At 38.8% G+C, this 12,893-nt stretch overlaps 1 protein-coding gene across 1 annotated transcript in view; it reads right to left on the reverse strand.

The window, feature by feature from the left end:
• Mtmr1 (myotubularin related protein 1) overlaps positions 1-12,893 on the reverse strand; it is a 61,741-nt gene that overhangs the window by 22,141 nt on the left and 26,707 nt on the right. Inside the window, exons 9-14 of the mRNA XM_051178625.1 lie at positions 11,823-11,924; positions 11,495-11,578; positions 10,680-10,829; positions 9,678-9,866; positions 3,398-3,583; positions 1,242-1,448 (exon numbers count right to left, since the gene is read on the reverse strand). Of these exons, the coding sequence (XP_051034582.1) occupies positions 1,242-1,448; positions 3,398-3,583; positions 9,678-9,866; positions 10,680-10,829; positions 11,495-11,578; positions 11,823-11,924 (918 nt within the window). The remainder of the gene's footprint in view (positions 1-1,241; positions 1,449-3,397; positions 3,584-9,677; positions 9,867-10,679; positions 10,830-11,494; positions 11,579-11,822; positions 11,925-12,893) is intronic.

The following is a 12,893-nucleotide window of genomic DNA, read 5'->3' on the forward strand; positions in this document are numbered from 1 at the left end:
CTTAAATTTTGCTGAAGGGGAACAAGCATTTAAGCTGGTGTTTTAAAATAGTTACAAGATCTCTGGACAGGGGCCAGGTTCTGCACTAGGCACTTAATAAATGCAAATTCTCCCCCCTGTAACACCCAATTGCAGGAAGGAAACCAAAGCAGAAGAAATGTCTAAATATCTCACAAGAGCTTCACAGGACATGAAACTCAGAGGCTGTGAGGCTGGGAGGGCTTCTGCCTAGACCTCCTCCTTGAAGTGTATTCACAACAGGTAAACTTGGATCTCCACACCCATGCTATTCAATTCTTTGCACTATCCATCCTGAAATCCACATCGAGCCTCACGTGGACTTGGACTTGGACGTTTGGAGTATTTTAATTCAATGGATGATCCACAACAGCTCAAGAGACTTTGCAGAGTAGAATTCATTGCCAGTTTCAGTCACACATAAATGGCTGCCCCCAAATGCCCACCAAATAACAATTCACTCAGGCATATACTCCACAAATTGAAAGCAAGTTTCCAGGCTGAATTACATGCCCAAAACACTTTATAATGTGACTGTATTTAGAAACAGAACCTTTAAACGGGTCACTAAAGTTAAGTTCTGACCTAAAATGACTGCTATCTTTAAAGACACCAGGGAAATATTCAGAGGAAAGGTCATGTGGGAAAAGGCAAGAGCATGGCATGGTCATCTCCAAACCAAGAAGAGAGACTTCAAAAAGAGAGACCAACCCTACTGGAACTTGATTTTGAACTTCTAGCCTTCATAAGAGTGAGAAAATATATGTTTGTGGTTTATGTTACCCACTCTGTAGTACTTTGTTATGGAAAAACCCATATATCCACACAGAATTAACCAATTGTAGGTGCCTCATAAGACTCTATAGAGGCCGATTAGTGATCTGGGTGCTGAAGGAAAGGGAAATAATGTGTTGTTTAATGTATATAGGGCTTCCATTTGGAGTGACAAATAGGTTTCAGGACTAGAAAGAAGTAGCTGTTACAAAGTGAATGAAATGTAAGACACTTTTGCACACTTTAAAGTGGTTAATTCTGTGTAATGTGGATTTGATTTCATTTGAAAAGAAAGGCATAACTATACAAAATAATCCCTATCAGGAACATACAATGTGAAGGTCCTTAGTATTTTATTATGGAAATTTAGGTGTAAATATATGTTACCAAATACCAGGTTCATGTATGTGAGATAGCAAAACAGTTACACATAAACCAAATCAACATACCAGTGCAAACCTGTGTCCAAAGCTTATCCACTCCTTTTCTATGAGAGCCTCAAATCCTTTAATGGTCCGGTAATAACTGTCCAACATCAGCATTGCCAGAGATGTGAGCTGGGATGTTCGGTCCCACCCATCACTGCAGTGGATCACCACAGAAGTTTTCCCAGATTCTATTTTATCAGCAATTCTTACTGCCCCAGCAAGCAGCACCTTCAGAAAAGAAGGTAAAATAGACAAGGCTACATTAAGTATTAACATCTATATAAGATAATTCTGTGAACTTATGCTGGAGAGGATGTGGAGAAAGGGGAACACTCCTCCACTGCTGGTGGGAGTGCAAACTGATTTTGGAGATCAGTATGGCGGTTCCTCAGGAAAATGGGAATCAGTCTACCACAGGACCCGGCAGTCCCCCTCTTAGGCATATACCCATGCAACAAAGACATGTGCTCAACTGTGTTCAAAGCATTATTTGTAATAGCAAGAACCTGGAAGCAACTCAGATGCCCCTCAACTGAAGAATGGATAAAGAAGATGTGACACATTTACACGATGGAGTACTACTACTCTGCAGGGGAGTGGGGGGATGGGACAATGCAATCTTGAAAAGTGAAGAAACCATCCTGAATGAGGTAACCCAGTCACAAAAAGAGGAACACGGTATGTACTCGCTCATATATGCATTTTAGACATAGAGCAAAGGATCACCAGCCTCCAATCCACACTGCCAGAGAAACTAGGATACAAGGAGGAATCTAAGAGATTCATACAAGGTCTCTCACAGAGGGGGAAAGGAACAAGATCTCCTGAGCATATTGGGAGTGGGGGGGTAGTGAGTGGAGAGGAAACTAGGAGAAAGAGAAGGGGAGAAGAGGAAAGCTCGTGGGACTAAGGAGATTGAGTCATGCGAGGAATAGACAAGAGAAGAGAGAGAGAGGGAGAGGGAGAGAGAGAGAGAGAAAAAATAAAAGACGGAGTCATTATAGGTTTAAAGAGAAAACTGACTCTAGAGAAATGTCCAGAGACCTACAAGAATGACCCCAACTAACAATCTGAGCAACAGTGGAGAGGCTACCTTAAATGTCCTTCCCTGATAATGAGATCAACGACTAACTTACCCACCATCATGGAGCCCTCATCTAGTAGCTGATGGAAACAGAAGCAGACACCCACAGCTAAACACTGAGCTGAACTCCTGGAATCCAGTTGTAGAGAGGGAGGAGTGATAAGAAAAGGGGTCAAGACCAGGCTACAGAAACCCACAGAGACAGCTGACCTAAACAAGGAGGAGCTAATAGGCCCCCAGACTGATAGCTAGGAAATCAGCATTGGACCAACTCAGACCCCTTGAACGTGGGTCTCACAAGGCCTGGGCAGTCTAAGGGACCTCAGACAGTGGAACCAGAATGTATCCCTTGTGCATGAAAGGACTTTGGGAGCACATTCTCCATGGAGGGATACTCCCTTAGCCTAGAGACACGAGGGAGGACCTAGTCCCTACTCCAAATGACTTGACAGACTTTGATGACCCCCCCTCCAGGAAGGCATCACCCTACATGTGGAGTGGGGTGGCATTGGAGGGGGTCTCATATACATATATATATATATATATATATATATATATATATATATATGAACAAATCTTAAAAAAACAAACAATCACACAAAAAAAGAACAAGTAAGGTAAGTAAGGTGGTGGAGTCAGGAAGGTCAGAAGATGAAAAGAACCTCACTAAAAAGCATATCTGGAGGCTATACTGTGTTATCTGAGACTCTGTCAAAGTTAATTATTTATTAATTGATAACTAAAACATTGTGATTTTTCATCAGAAAAGACCTCCACAAAGACCACAGTCCAATTGTTTGCAAGAGGAATGTTCAAAAGCTCTCATACACAGATAGCCAAGATGCATTAATCTGTGGTGTTGAAAAACTACTCAGCCAGGCATTGGTGGCACATGCCTTTAATCTCAGGCTAGCCTGGTCTACAAAGGTAGTTCCAGGACAGTCTCCAAAGCAATACAGTGAAACTCTGTCTTGAAAAAACTAAAACAAACAAACAAAAAGAAAAAATAAGGAAAGAAAATCTACTCAGAAATATTTATGACAGTTGATAAATATCTGATTCGGAAAGTAAATGACAGATTAAACTTCTTTACCCTTATATATTCCAGCCAATGTGTCCCATCCACATTGGATAGCCACCGTGACTCATCAATGGAAGGGTACACAATCTCCTTTAATTTACGAAGTGATTCCCTCATCACATGAATATTGTGGATCTCCAAAAACATGAGCTCTGCATTGGGGTAAGCACTTTCACTTTCATATCCTCCACCTTTTGCCTATAAAAAAGAAAAATATATGTATCACTTTCTCTGAAATTAACTTTTCTACTGTTTTTACTATAAGCAATTATAAACCACTAAGCAGTAATAAAATCCTACACCCTTGTATGGTTGCCCTAGAATTGCCAGAACACAACAGGGTACCATGAACCGGCAGCACAAATCCATACAAAGGTATCTTCTCATGGCAGTGCACCACCACCACATCTAAGTTCTTAAGACCAGGAGGCTGAAATGCAGGTGTCACAGGGTCAGACTCCCTTAGAAGCTTCTAGAAGAATGTGCTACTTACTTTTCTCGCTGTTGTGACAAAGTATCTGGCAAAAGTACTTAAGACAGTAAAGTCTGAGAGGAAACAGTCCTTTACGGCAGAAAGAGTGGTGACAGATGTGAGAAATAGCGGTTTACATTGATGAATGCTGCTGCTTAGATTACTTTCTCCTTTTTATTCAGTCCAGGACCCCAGCCTAAGGGATGGGACTGTCCACATTCAGGGCGAGTCTTCCATCTTCAGTTCAATCTCTCTGGAAATACTCTCAAAGTCATAACCAGGAGTGTGTCTATATGATTCTAAATCCCATCAGTTGATGATCAAGACAAACAACCACAGAGAATACTTACCATTCTTTGACTTTCCTGGTTCCTAGTAGCCCTAGTCATTCTAGGTTTATACACTCATTGCCTTAATCTCTATTTCCATGTTTGTACTTGACCTTCTCTCCTTGTCTCTGCCTCTGCTATACTTATAAAAATACCTTAGTAGAGAAGGCACTTGCCATCAAGCTTAAAAACCTGAGTTGTATTGATTGATACCAAGGACCCATATGGTAAAAAGAGAACCAAATCCTGCAAAGTTGTCCTTTGGCCTGTACATATGAGCACGCACACATGCACACATGCATACAAACAAATGTAATAAAAAAGCATGTCTGTCGTGCTGAATTAAGGCCCACCCTAATCTAATATGACTTTGGTTTAACTTGATTATACTTGTAAGGAATCTTTCCAAATACACTCATATTCATAAGTACTAGGAGTAAGGACTTTAATCCATCGTTTTATTGAGGACACAAATTAAGCCTTAATAGTCCTGCTTAGTTTTTAAGTCAGCAACAACTGGCTCTTATTCAAGGCTCCTTCTGCCAGTGTCATTTATCTACCAATAAATGTCATACTACCACAAATTTCTGCATAATACAACAGTTTGGAGTTCTGAAACCACAAAGTTTTTCTTAGCAATTTAATACGAGAAAATAAATGTAAAAAGGAAGATAAAGATTATATATATATATATACACACAAAAAAAAACAATAGAAAAAACAACTAGTCTGTAGCTAGCTTACATTTTATAGAAGTCAGTACTCAAAACATATTTAGATGAGAGTACAGAGAAACTAATGGGAATGTAAAAAGCTACAGCTTCTGTGGAAGACAATTGAATGGTTCCTTGAAAGTTCTACAAAAAATTCCCATTCCCCTTGGAGGGAAACTCCCTTAACCTAGAGGTGGGAAGGAGGGCCTAGTCCCTACTCCAAATGACTTGACAGATTTCATTGATCCCTCCTGGAAGGCATCACCCTCCCTGTGGAGTGTGGGGGTGGAATGGGATGGGAGGGTGGTTGGGGGGGCATGGGAAGGAGAAAGGGAGGGAAGGACGAAGGAAAAGAGGGAGAGAGGGTGAGGGAACTGGAATTGATATGTAAAATAAGAAAAAATGTTTTAGATATGAATATATCATAAAGGAAAAATAAAGATGCATTGATTAAAAAAAAAAGAATTCCCATATCGTCTAGCCACTATGTTTGTGTTCAAGTTTTATTTAAATACCAGTTCTGAATTCATGGTACGCCCATGAATATAAGAGCAGTATCACAATAGGGATAAAACAATTTAAATGTCCATAAACAGATAGTTAGACAAATAGAATGTAGTCTATCTATACAATGAAATATCATTGTATGCAATATCCATAAAATGGTATGAAGTACGGATGCTACAAAATGGATGAATTTTTTCAGATACAAAGGAGTAGTGAAATGTATGATTCCATTTTAATGAAGTGTCCAATTCAGCGGAATTTATACAGATAAAAACATATCAATTGCCAAAGACTGGGCAAGGGGAATGGGGACTGACAGCAAATGGCTACAGAGTTGCCATTTAGGGTCATGGATTCAGATAGTAGTGCTACTTGTACAGTACTGTGAATATATTGGAAGTCATTGAAGTGCAAACCAAAGAGTTTTGTGTTACCTGAATTTTATGTTGACAAAAAGGGAAACATACGTATAACACAAAGACACGGTATTAATTTAATCTGCAACCAACTATCCCAGTGTATACAAATGTCCTGCCCTAGCTTAGTACTGATACAATAATGAGAAAGTGGAGACTCTGGTACTTTTGGCTCTCCAAGGCTGGTGAGGTAGGCAGAGGAGATCAGGATCAAGGGCAGCACAGGGCTGAGGGTCCTCTGCTTTAAGACAGTTCAGGAGGTGGCAGATGTCTGGACAACCAAAAGGAAAGAAGGCACAAATCAGAGAATACAGAAAAGAACATCTAAGACAAATAGGGCACAGAACTGGGTAAGCACATGACTTCCTGAAATGAAGACAGGTATTGCACAGAGCATTCCTGGGCAGTGGTAAGAATGATGAATGGTTTAGTCAGAGAGCATGCAGATACGAGATGACATGACTGAAGAGGGCTGCAATTATACTGGGAAACGCCTAGAAGGGTGAGATACTCTGCAGGCAGATTAAGTACACACACTAAGAATTGGAATGAGCCTAGGGAACATAAAGTTAATTTGTGTCTGCAAGCTGATTATAAGAAAGCACAGAAGATAAAGGCTCATTAATTAAACGAAGGTTATAGAGTTAAAAGAACACTGCTTGCTAATCTATAAGAGAACACAGGTATAAGGCACATGGGGGGCAGTGAGAAAGGAAGCCCCCTGATACCTTAGAAGGAGCAGGGTATGAGGTTTAGAGAGTTCTAGAAGACAATTTGTTGGACAGACCCGTATCTGTCAGGGCCAAACAGAGTTTTTAAGAGAAGCGGGTGATATGGGAAAATGTCACCTATCTGCACCCAAGTCTGCAATCTGAGCAGTGGGGATGTGTGTGTGCGTGCACGCATGTGTGTGTTGGGAAGTACTGCTATATCTGGTTGAGAAAAAGAAGTACATATATACTTTGGGAACGAGCTACCTGGGGAACTCATGTTCTTAGTTTCAGGATCTGAGAAAGTGTCAGCCTGAAGTATGGGGTATTGGTTAGCTATGTGAATATGGCAAAGATTCTATGGTTACCTTGGAATGTGCTTCAGCAACTGAAAGAATTATCATCCAGAAGATATGGTGAGAGAGAAAAGGAAAGGATTCGAGTACATGGGATGTGCAGAGCTTTGTTCTTAGGTCAGTCTATACAACATGGTGTCTATCTACAATGACAACATATTGCATATATCCAAACTGCTCAGAATAGATGTGAAATAGCTTCACCTTAAAAAGTGTGGTGAGGTTATGCATACATTCGTTGCCATAATTTAGCCACTCTACAGTGCATATGTACTTCAAAACATGCACACAACTAACATATACAACTTTTGCCAAGTAAAAGTATCACACATATTTGTTATTTCAAAAGTAATAACTAAGAAGAAGATAATTTCTCTACCTTTGTGTGTCGGCCTTCTCTGTACATTTTCCTTATATTTTGCAATCCCTTGGACTAGCAATAGAGGGGTAACAGGAAAGATTTAGAGAGGTAGACAATAATCCTCCAGTAATGGGAGTGAAGACAACTGCCTGATGAAGGATTCCTTTGTTCAATAGGCTGAAAAGTGACTCTCACTGAAGAATAAACCCATGCCAACTGTGAATGCAACCTAATTTGAAAAACAAAACAGGTTTTTGGAAATGTGTTGTTGTTTTTTCTTTGTTTGTTTTCTTTTTGAGCCTACTGACTTTGACTGGATTACTTCAAGTGGGCCCTGAAGGTCATTACTATATCCTTAGAAGACAGAGAAGGAAGAGACAAAGATTCACACACAGCAGGAAGAGGCCAAGTGAAGATGACATAGATTTCAGGGGTGGCTACAAGCTCAGAAGTGCTGGCTTGGCCATGAGACACTGTAAGAGGTAGACTCTCTCTTGGAACCTTTAAAAGGGCAACAACTTTAGGAGAATTCGGGCCTGTAATAGTTTACAGCTCCATTCTTCTGGCATCTTAGTAACCAACACCATAACCTAGCCTCCAAGTCAGAATCCCGGGTGGCATCCTTGACCACAAAAGTGGTCAACTCAGTAATAGCTTCATGCATGGAGTACTAGGAGTGTACCTACCACCATGCAGAGGCATTCACAGATACCTCTAATCCTCACACAAGTGTTGGCACAAGACATTGGTATCATCTCTCATCTTGTGGAACAGGTTAAATAAATGGTGGTACAAACCCCAGGAGTATCCAAGTCCAAGCCAAAAGTCTTGTTGTTCTGCCAAACTATCTCTTAGGCGGATCTGAGTTCACTCTAAGGTTTTCTGACCCCACAGATGGCCAAGTAGAGATGTCAAACATAGGGATGTGGTCTAACCTCAGGAGGGTTCAGGGATAGAGACACCACCATATACAACTCAGCATAGAGACATTGTTTAAAGTCCTGACTCAGAGTAGATGACCTTGGGAAATTGTTATAGAACAAAAAAGGGACCCAAACCAAGGTCAAGTAACTTTACCTTTTAAAGCTGGAAAAAGGAAGAGGAACTGATTGTGGAGAGCAAGAGAGCCAGACTGTATAGTGAGAAGAACATGGGGGTTGGGGTGAGTGAGTTTATGAAACCTGGAAAGCCAAGAGAATGGAGCAGTCCACCTAAGGTCATTAGTGATGACAGCAAACTTGAATGTTTCCTCAGTGACAGCCACTATAGAAGCAGGAGGTTGGTCTTTTGGCAGCTATAGTTAATTAATGATGGAATACAAATTAGGGAAAGACAAGGAGCAAGCTGACAGGAGAAACTTGACATACAAACACACAGGTTGGATGATAATGGTGACACTAGCCATTATCCTTTTCACCATTCTTATAAAAACCATGTCCTATCACAACTGTTGGACAGGTATTCAAATTGTTTGGAACGTTGTGCCCAACTTTCTGACTATATAAAGCCAGCTCAAGTGTCATCTACTCTGTAAAGTCCTACCTAAGTTTATGGCAAGACTAGTCAGTTCATCTTCACCTCCCAAGCAAACAAAGTTTATTCTTCCTATTGATAGCACATCAATCTGCCTGCCTTTGTTATTTCCTCAAGCTCATTGCTCCTATGGCATTCTCATTAGATGTGTTACCCAAGTGTCACATTATATGTATGAATGAGATGATAATGGGTTGTCAGTTTTCTAATACTTGAAATTTTACTTGAGGAGACTGTAAAGTCCCCTGACTACTGAAGGTATGTCTCCAGGTATAGGCTATTGATAAACCATCCATGGGGAAGAGAAATGACTCAAATCACAACCTGTCCCTATGTAGATAACAGGTACCAGGAGCTTGATCTTCAAGTTTTCCTGCATATGTAGGACTCAACCCCCTTAAGCTTGTAGATACCAAACAGGAGCCACATGTAGATATGTTTGTACCATATCTCATTTATGTGAGTACTACTTTATGTGACTTTTTAAAGTTTTATATATCTGTAGTTACTTATAGCTGTCTATTCTAAATATATATTTTTCTGTATAAATATAAAAATAATGTATAAAATATATGAATTGGTTAAATAATCAGTAGATTTATTAGAGGGGCTTCCAAGGAGCATGTGGTTGTTTCACTAAAATACATATTCACTTATGCAGTTTTCTTTCTGAGGCTTTGATTAATTGAGTCGCCAGACAAGACTGTGGAGAAGTAATGAATACAACAAGATTCTAGCCAATGTAAGATGCTGAACATAGCCCCCAGAGTATTAAAAAGGGAGGGACAGTCACAGACTACATCAGAATAAGGAATTCAATGGTCTGTTCCAAAACCATGAAGACTTAAAGAAAGTATGTTAAAAAAAAAAACACAAATTTTCTATGAACATGTACCTTGTTGGTATCAGCAACACTGTTTTGTCGGGCATCAAAGATGATAAGTTTATGTGACTGTGCATTAGCATCCATTATTGTCTGCAGGTATTTTTCATCTTCTTTGCAGCGTTTATCATTGGGACCCACCAATGGCTGGCTGCAACGAGTAATCGTTGCCTGACTTTCTGGGTGAATCCATGACAACACCTAATGTTTTTAAAGCAACAAACAAAAAATATCTGCTGATAGATAAAACAGTATGCGATGTAATTAATTGGTACAAAAATACAACCTCTCCTAAAGAGTTTCCTCACAGCTCTTGAGTAGATAAGCAAGTCATTATACTGTAGTGGCCAAGGCATTTAATGCGTTGGTCATACTAAAAGAAATCTTACTAGACACTCTTTAAAACAAATCCCTTTCTGCCTTTGAAATTCTATCACTTTAAGTAAAATAAAAGTTAGGTCAAACTATTACAAAATCTAGTCCCATTTCTATTTGACTGGCTAGTTTCATATTTTTTCTAATATAAAAAACCCACTGTATCTGTACAATAATATATAGCAGGGTAAGGTCTCATATTAAAAAACAAAACTATAACTCTGCCACCAGATCTTCCATTTTCCTGCAGTGGTCAAGTGATACAAGAGTATTCTGATGTAAACTCTGAGCAAAAACCATCACTTCCTTCTAAGCATGATTGTTTTAGTCCCATGCAGCTACATCAATGCATACAGCAAGAAGAAAGAATGCATTTTTTTTAGAGTAAATGGTAGAACCAATGAGGTAAACTGTAGTGCAACAGCATGTTCATTCTTGTTGAAGATGGCTATATCCAGAAGACAAAATTTACGGTACCTTTGCATTTAGAAACAGGACATATACATGAGTGAGACAGAAAATTATGTATTACTTAAGAATCAAAGATATAGCCAGATTTATAAGCTAGTTTTTCTACTTTCCACTTTGTTATTAGATACTATGCAATGTCTCTTTCTATATAAAAACCAATGTACTTACAGGGACTCTGCCTTTTGCTCGAAAGGCTGCCACTTTTGAAAGATCGTCATCTTTTACACTAGTTGGCACAACAATGACGGCAGGGTAGGTATCGCAGAACTCATAGTTACTGTTTATTTTGGATATTTTCCAACTCTCATTTGGCAAGCCCTGTAAGGTGTTAGAGAAGGAAGAAGGGGAAATACTCATCTCAACTTTGCAAACAAACTAAGTATGAATCATATTTCTTACTTTAAATGAAAATTAATTTAAAACTTGTTGATTGTTACTTAGCTAATTATGCCTCAAATAAAATTTAATGGCAGTTTGGATCCTTATTCATCAATTCTTTATGAGATATGTAATAAAAAAATCTAGAAGCAGACAGCTTGATAATAGAGCACATACTAGGCACATCCTGGCAGGGATACTGGGGTAGGAAAAAGGAAAGAAGACAGGTAAGAAGACAGATATGAAGGCAGAAAAGACATGTAGGACAGCAGCAAAGCAGGCAGGGAGGAAGAAAGAAAGGAGGAAAAGGAGGGAGGAAGGAAAAACAAGGAAGGGTGGATTCTCAAAAGTCTGAGTTTCGAACCCCTGTCTACACGTCTTACTAATCCTCCTAGAAAATGATGGCTAAACACCAAGGGAGTCAAAGATATGGCACAGGAGAAGAGGGCACCCAAGGAATTGAGGACCAACAAGCTAGAAAAGATAGACCTACACACAATTTGCTGTACTATTTCTACTCCTCTACTATATATCTAACCCAACTTTTTAGAATAGAAAAAGACATTTAAGCTATCATAATCCATTTGACAAGTAAAATACTCTACCTGTCTCTTATATTCAGATACTGGATCATAAACTTTCCAGCCATTAATGGGAAACTTCTCTTTATAGCTGAATGCAAATAGCACCTGTACATAAAACCCATAAAATACATGTCAGCATTTGTGTTAGAACTCCTATTTTAATGTGCAAATTTTGAAGTAACAAAGTAGAAGTTTTTCTTAATTATTTCACAGAGAAGATAGAACTAAATACTTGAATTTAGCTGTAACACAGAGAAGAGAGAGCGGCAACTTCTAAAGAAATGTGTAAATATGGAATTATCAGATTCCCATAGATGCATACAGGAAAGGGTTACTTTGTTGTACTTGCCTGCCCATTCGAAAGAGGAAAAGCATGCTTGTTGAGATTTTCAAATATCCCAAGTTTTCTTTGTTCTTCTTGCTTATATGCAAGTCTCAGGTTCCTCATATCCTAGTAAAGAATGAACACTTGTTAGTTGGATACCCTGTCATAAATACATAAAAGATTTTTGTTTATCCCTTATTTTGTACTTTATAGTTCTCCAACTAACATAAAACAAGTTAACAAAAAATGCTTCCAATGAAATTTGAAAAATTAAGGAAACTTGAATAAAGAGAATGTGGGGGGGGCTATCAACAGAATAAATAATTAAGAATAATGCTGAAGGTGTAGCTCTTCACAGTTAATTGTTTTTGGTAGGGGATTGTGTGGGAAGGATTCCGTTATCATTAAGGAGTTAGCTACTGGGAGTTTGACCACGCTTCAGTGAGTACATGGGCAACACAAACTGGACTTTGTGGAGTTTTGTTTTGTTTTGTTTTGTTTTGTTTTTGGTAGGGGAGGTGGACCTGAGAGGAATGGGAAGTGGGTATGATAGGAGTGCTTTATATATATATATATATATATATATATATATATAATTCCCAAATAATCAATAAAAATATTATGCTGGGAGAAAAAGGAATTCCAAACAGAATAATGTTTACACACAAAAGATGTGCTATCACACACTCTGTGCACTTATTGGCCAAAGATATGCCATTGAATTTATTGTTTAGGTTAAGATGCCAAAAGAGCTAACTCCATAATTTACATCATCCATGAAAAGGAAATGTTGCAGATTCTCCTGTTTCTTAAGATCAATTTCTTTGTCCTCTCTGATGTCCAAATGCCCAACCACAAGTTAGTAGGAACCAGTGCACCTATGTTAATAGTGTGATTTTTTTTCCCATGACAGTGTTGCCTCCCAAACTTTTAAAATCTATGTTCCTGTCAATTAAACACAAAAAGTATCATTCTTCAATGTCAAATGAAATTTGAAAATAAGTATGATAAACAAAGAAATAGTATTTGGGAAAGTAAAGTTACTGTGATACTTACAACATTAAAAGAATGGCAATAACCCAAATGCCTATCAGT

Source organism: Phodopus roborovskii, unplaced genomic scaffold (assembly GCF_943737965.1).
Source record: "Phodopus roborovskii unplaced genomic scaffold, PHOROB, whole genome shotgun sequence".
Taxonomy (NCBI): domain Eukaryota; kingdom Metazoa; phylum Chordata; class Mammalia; order Rodentia; family Cricetidae; genus Phodopus; species Phodopus roborovskii.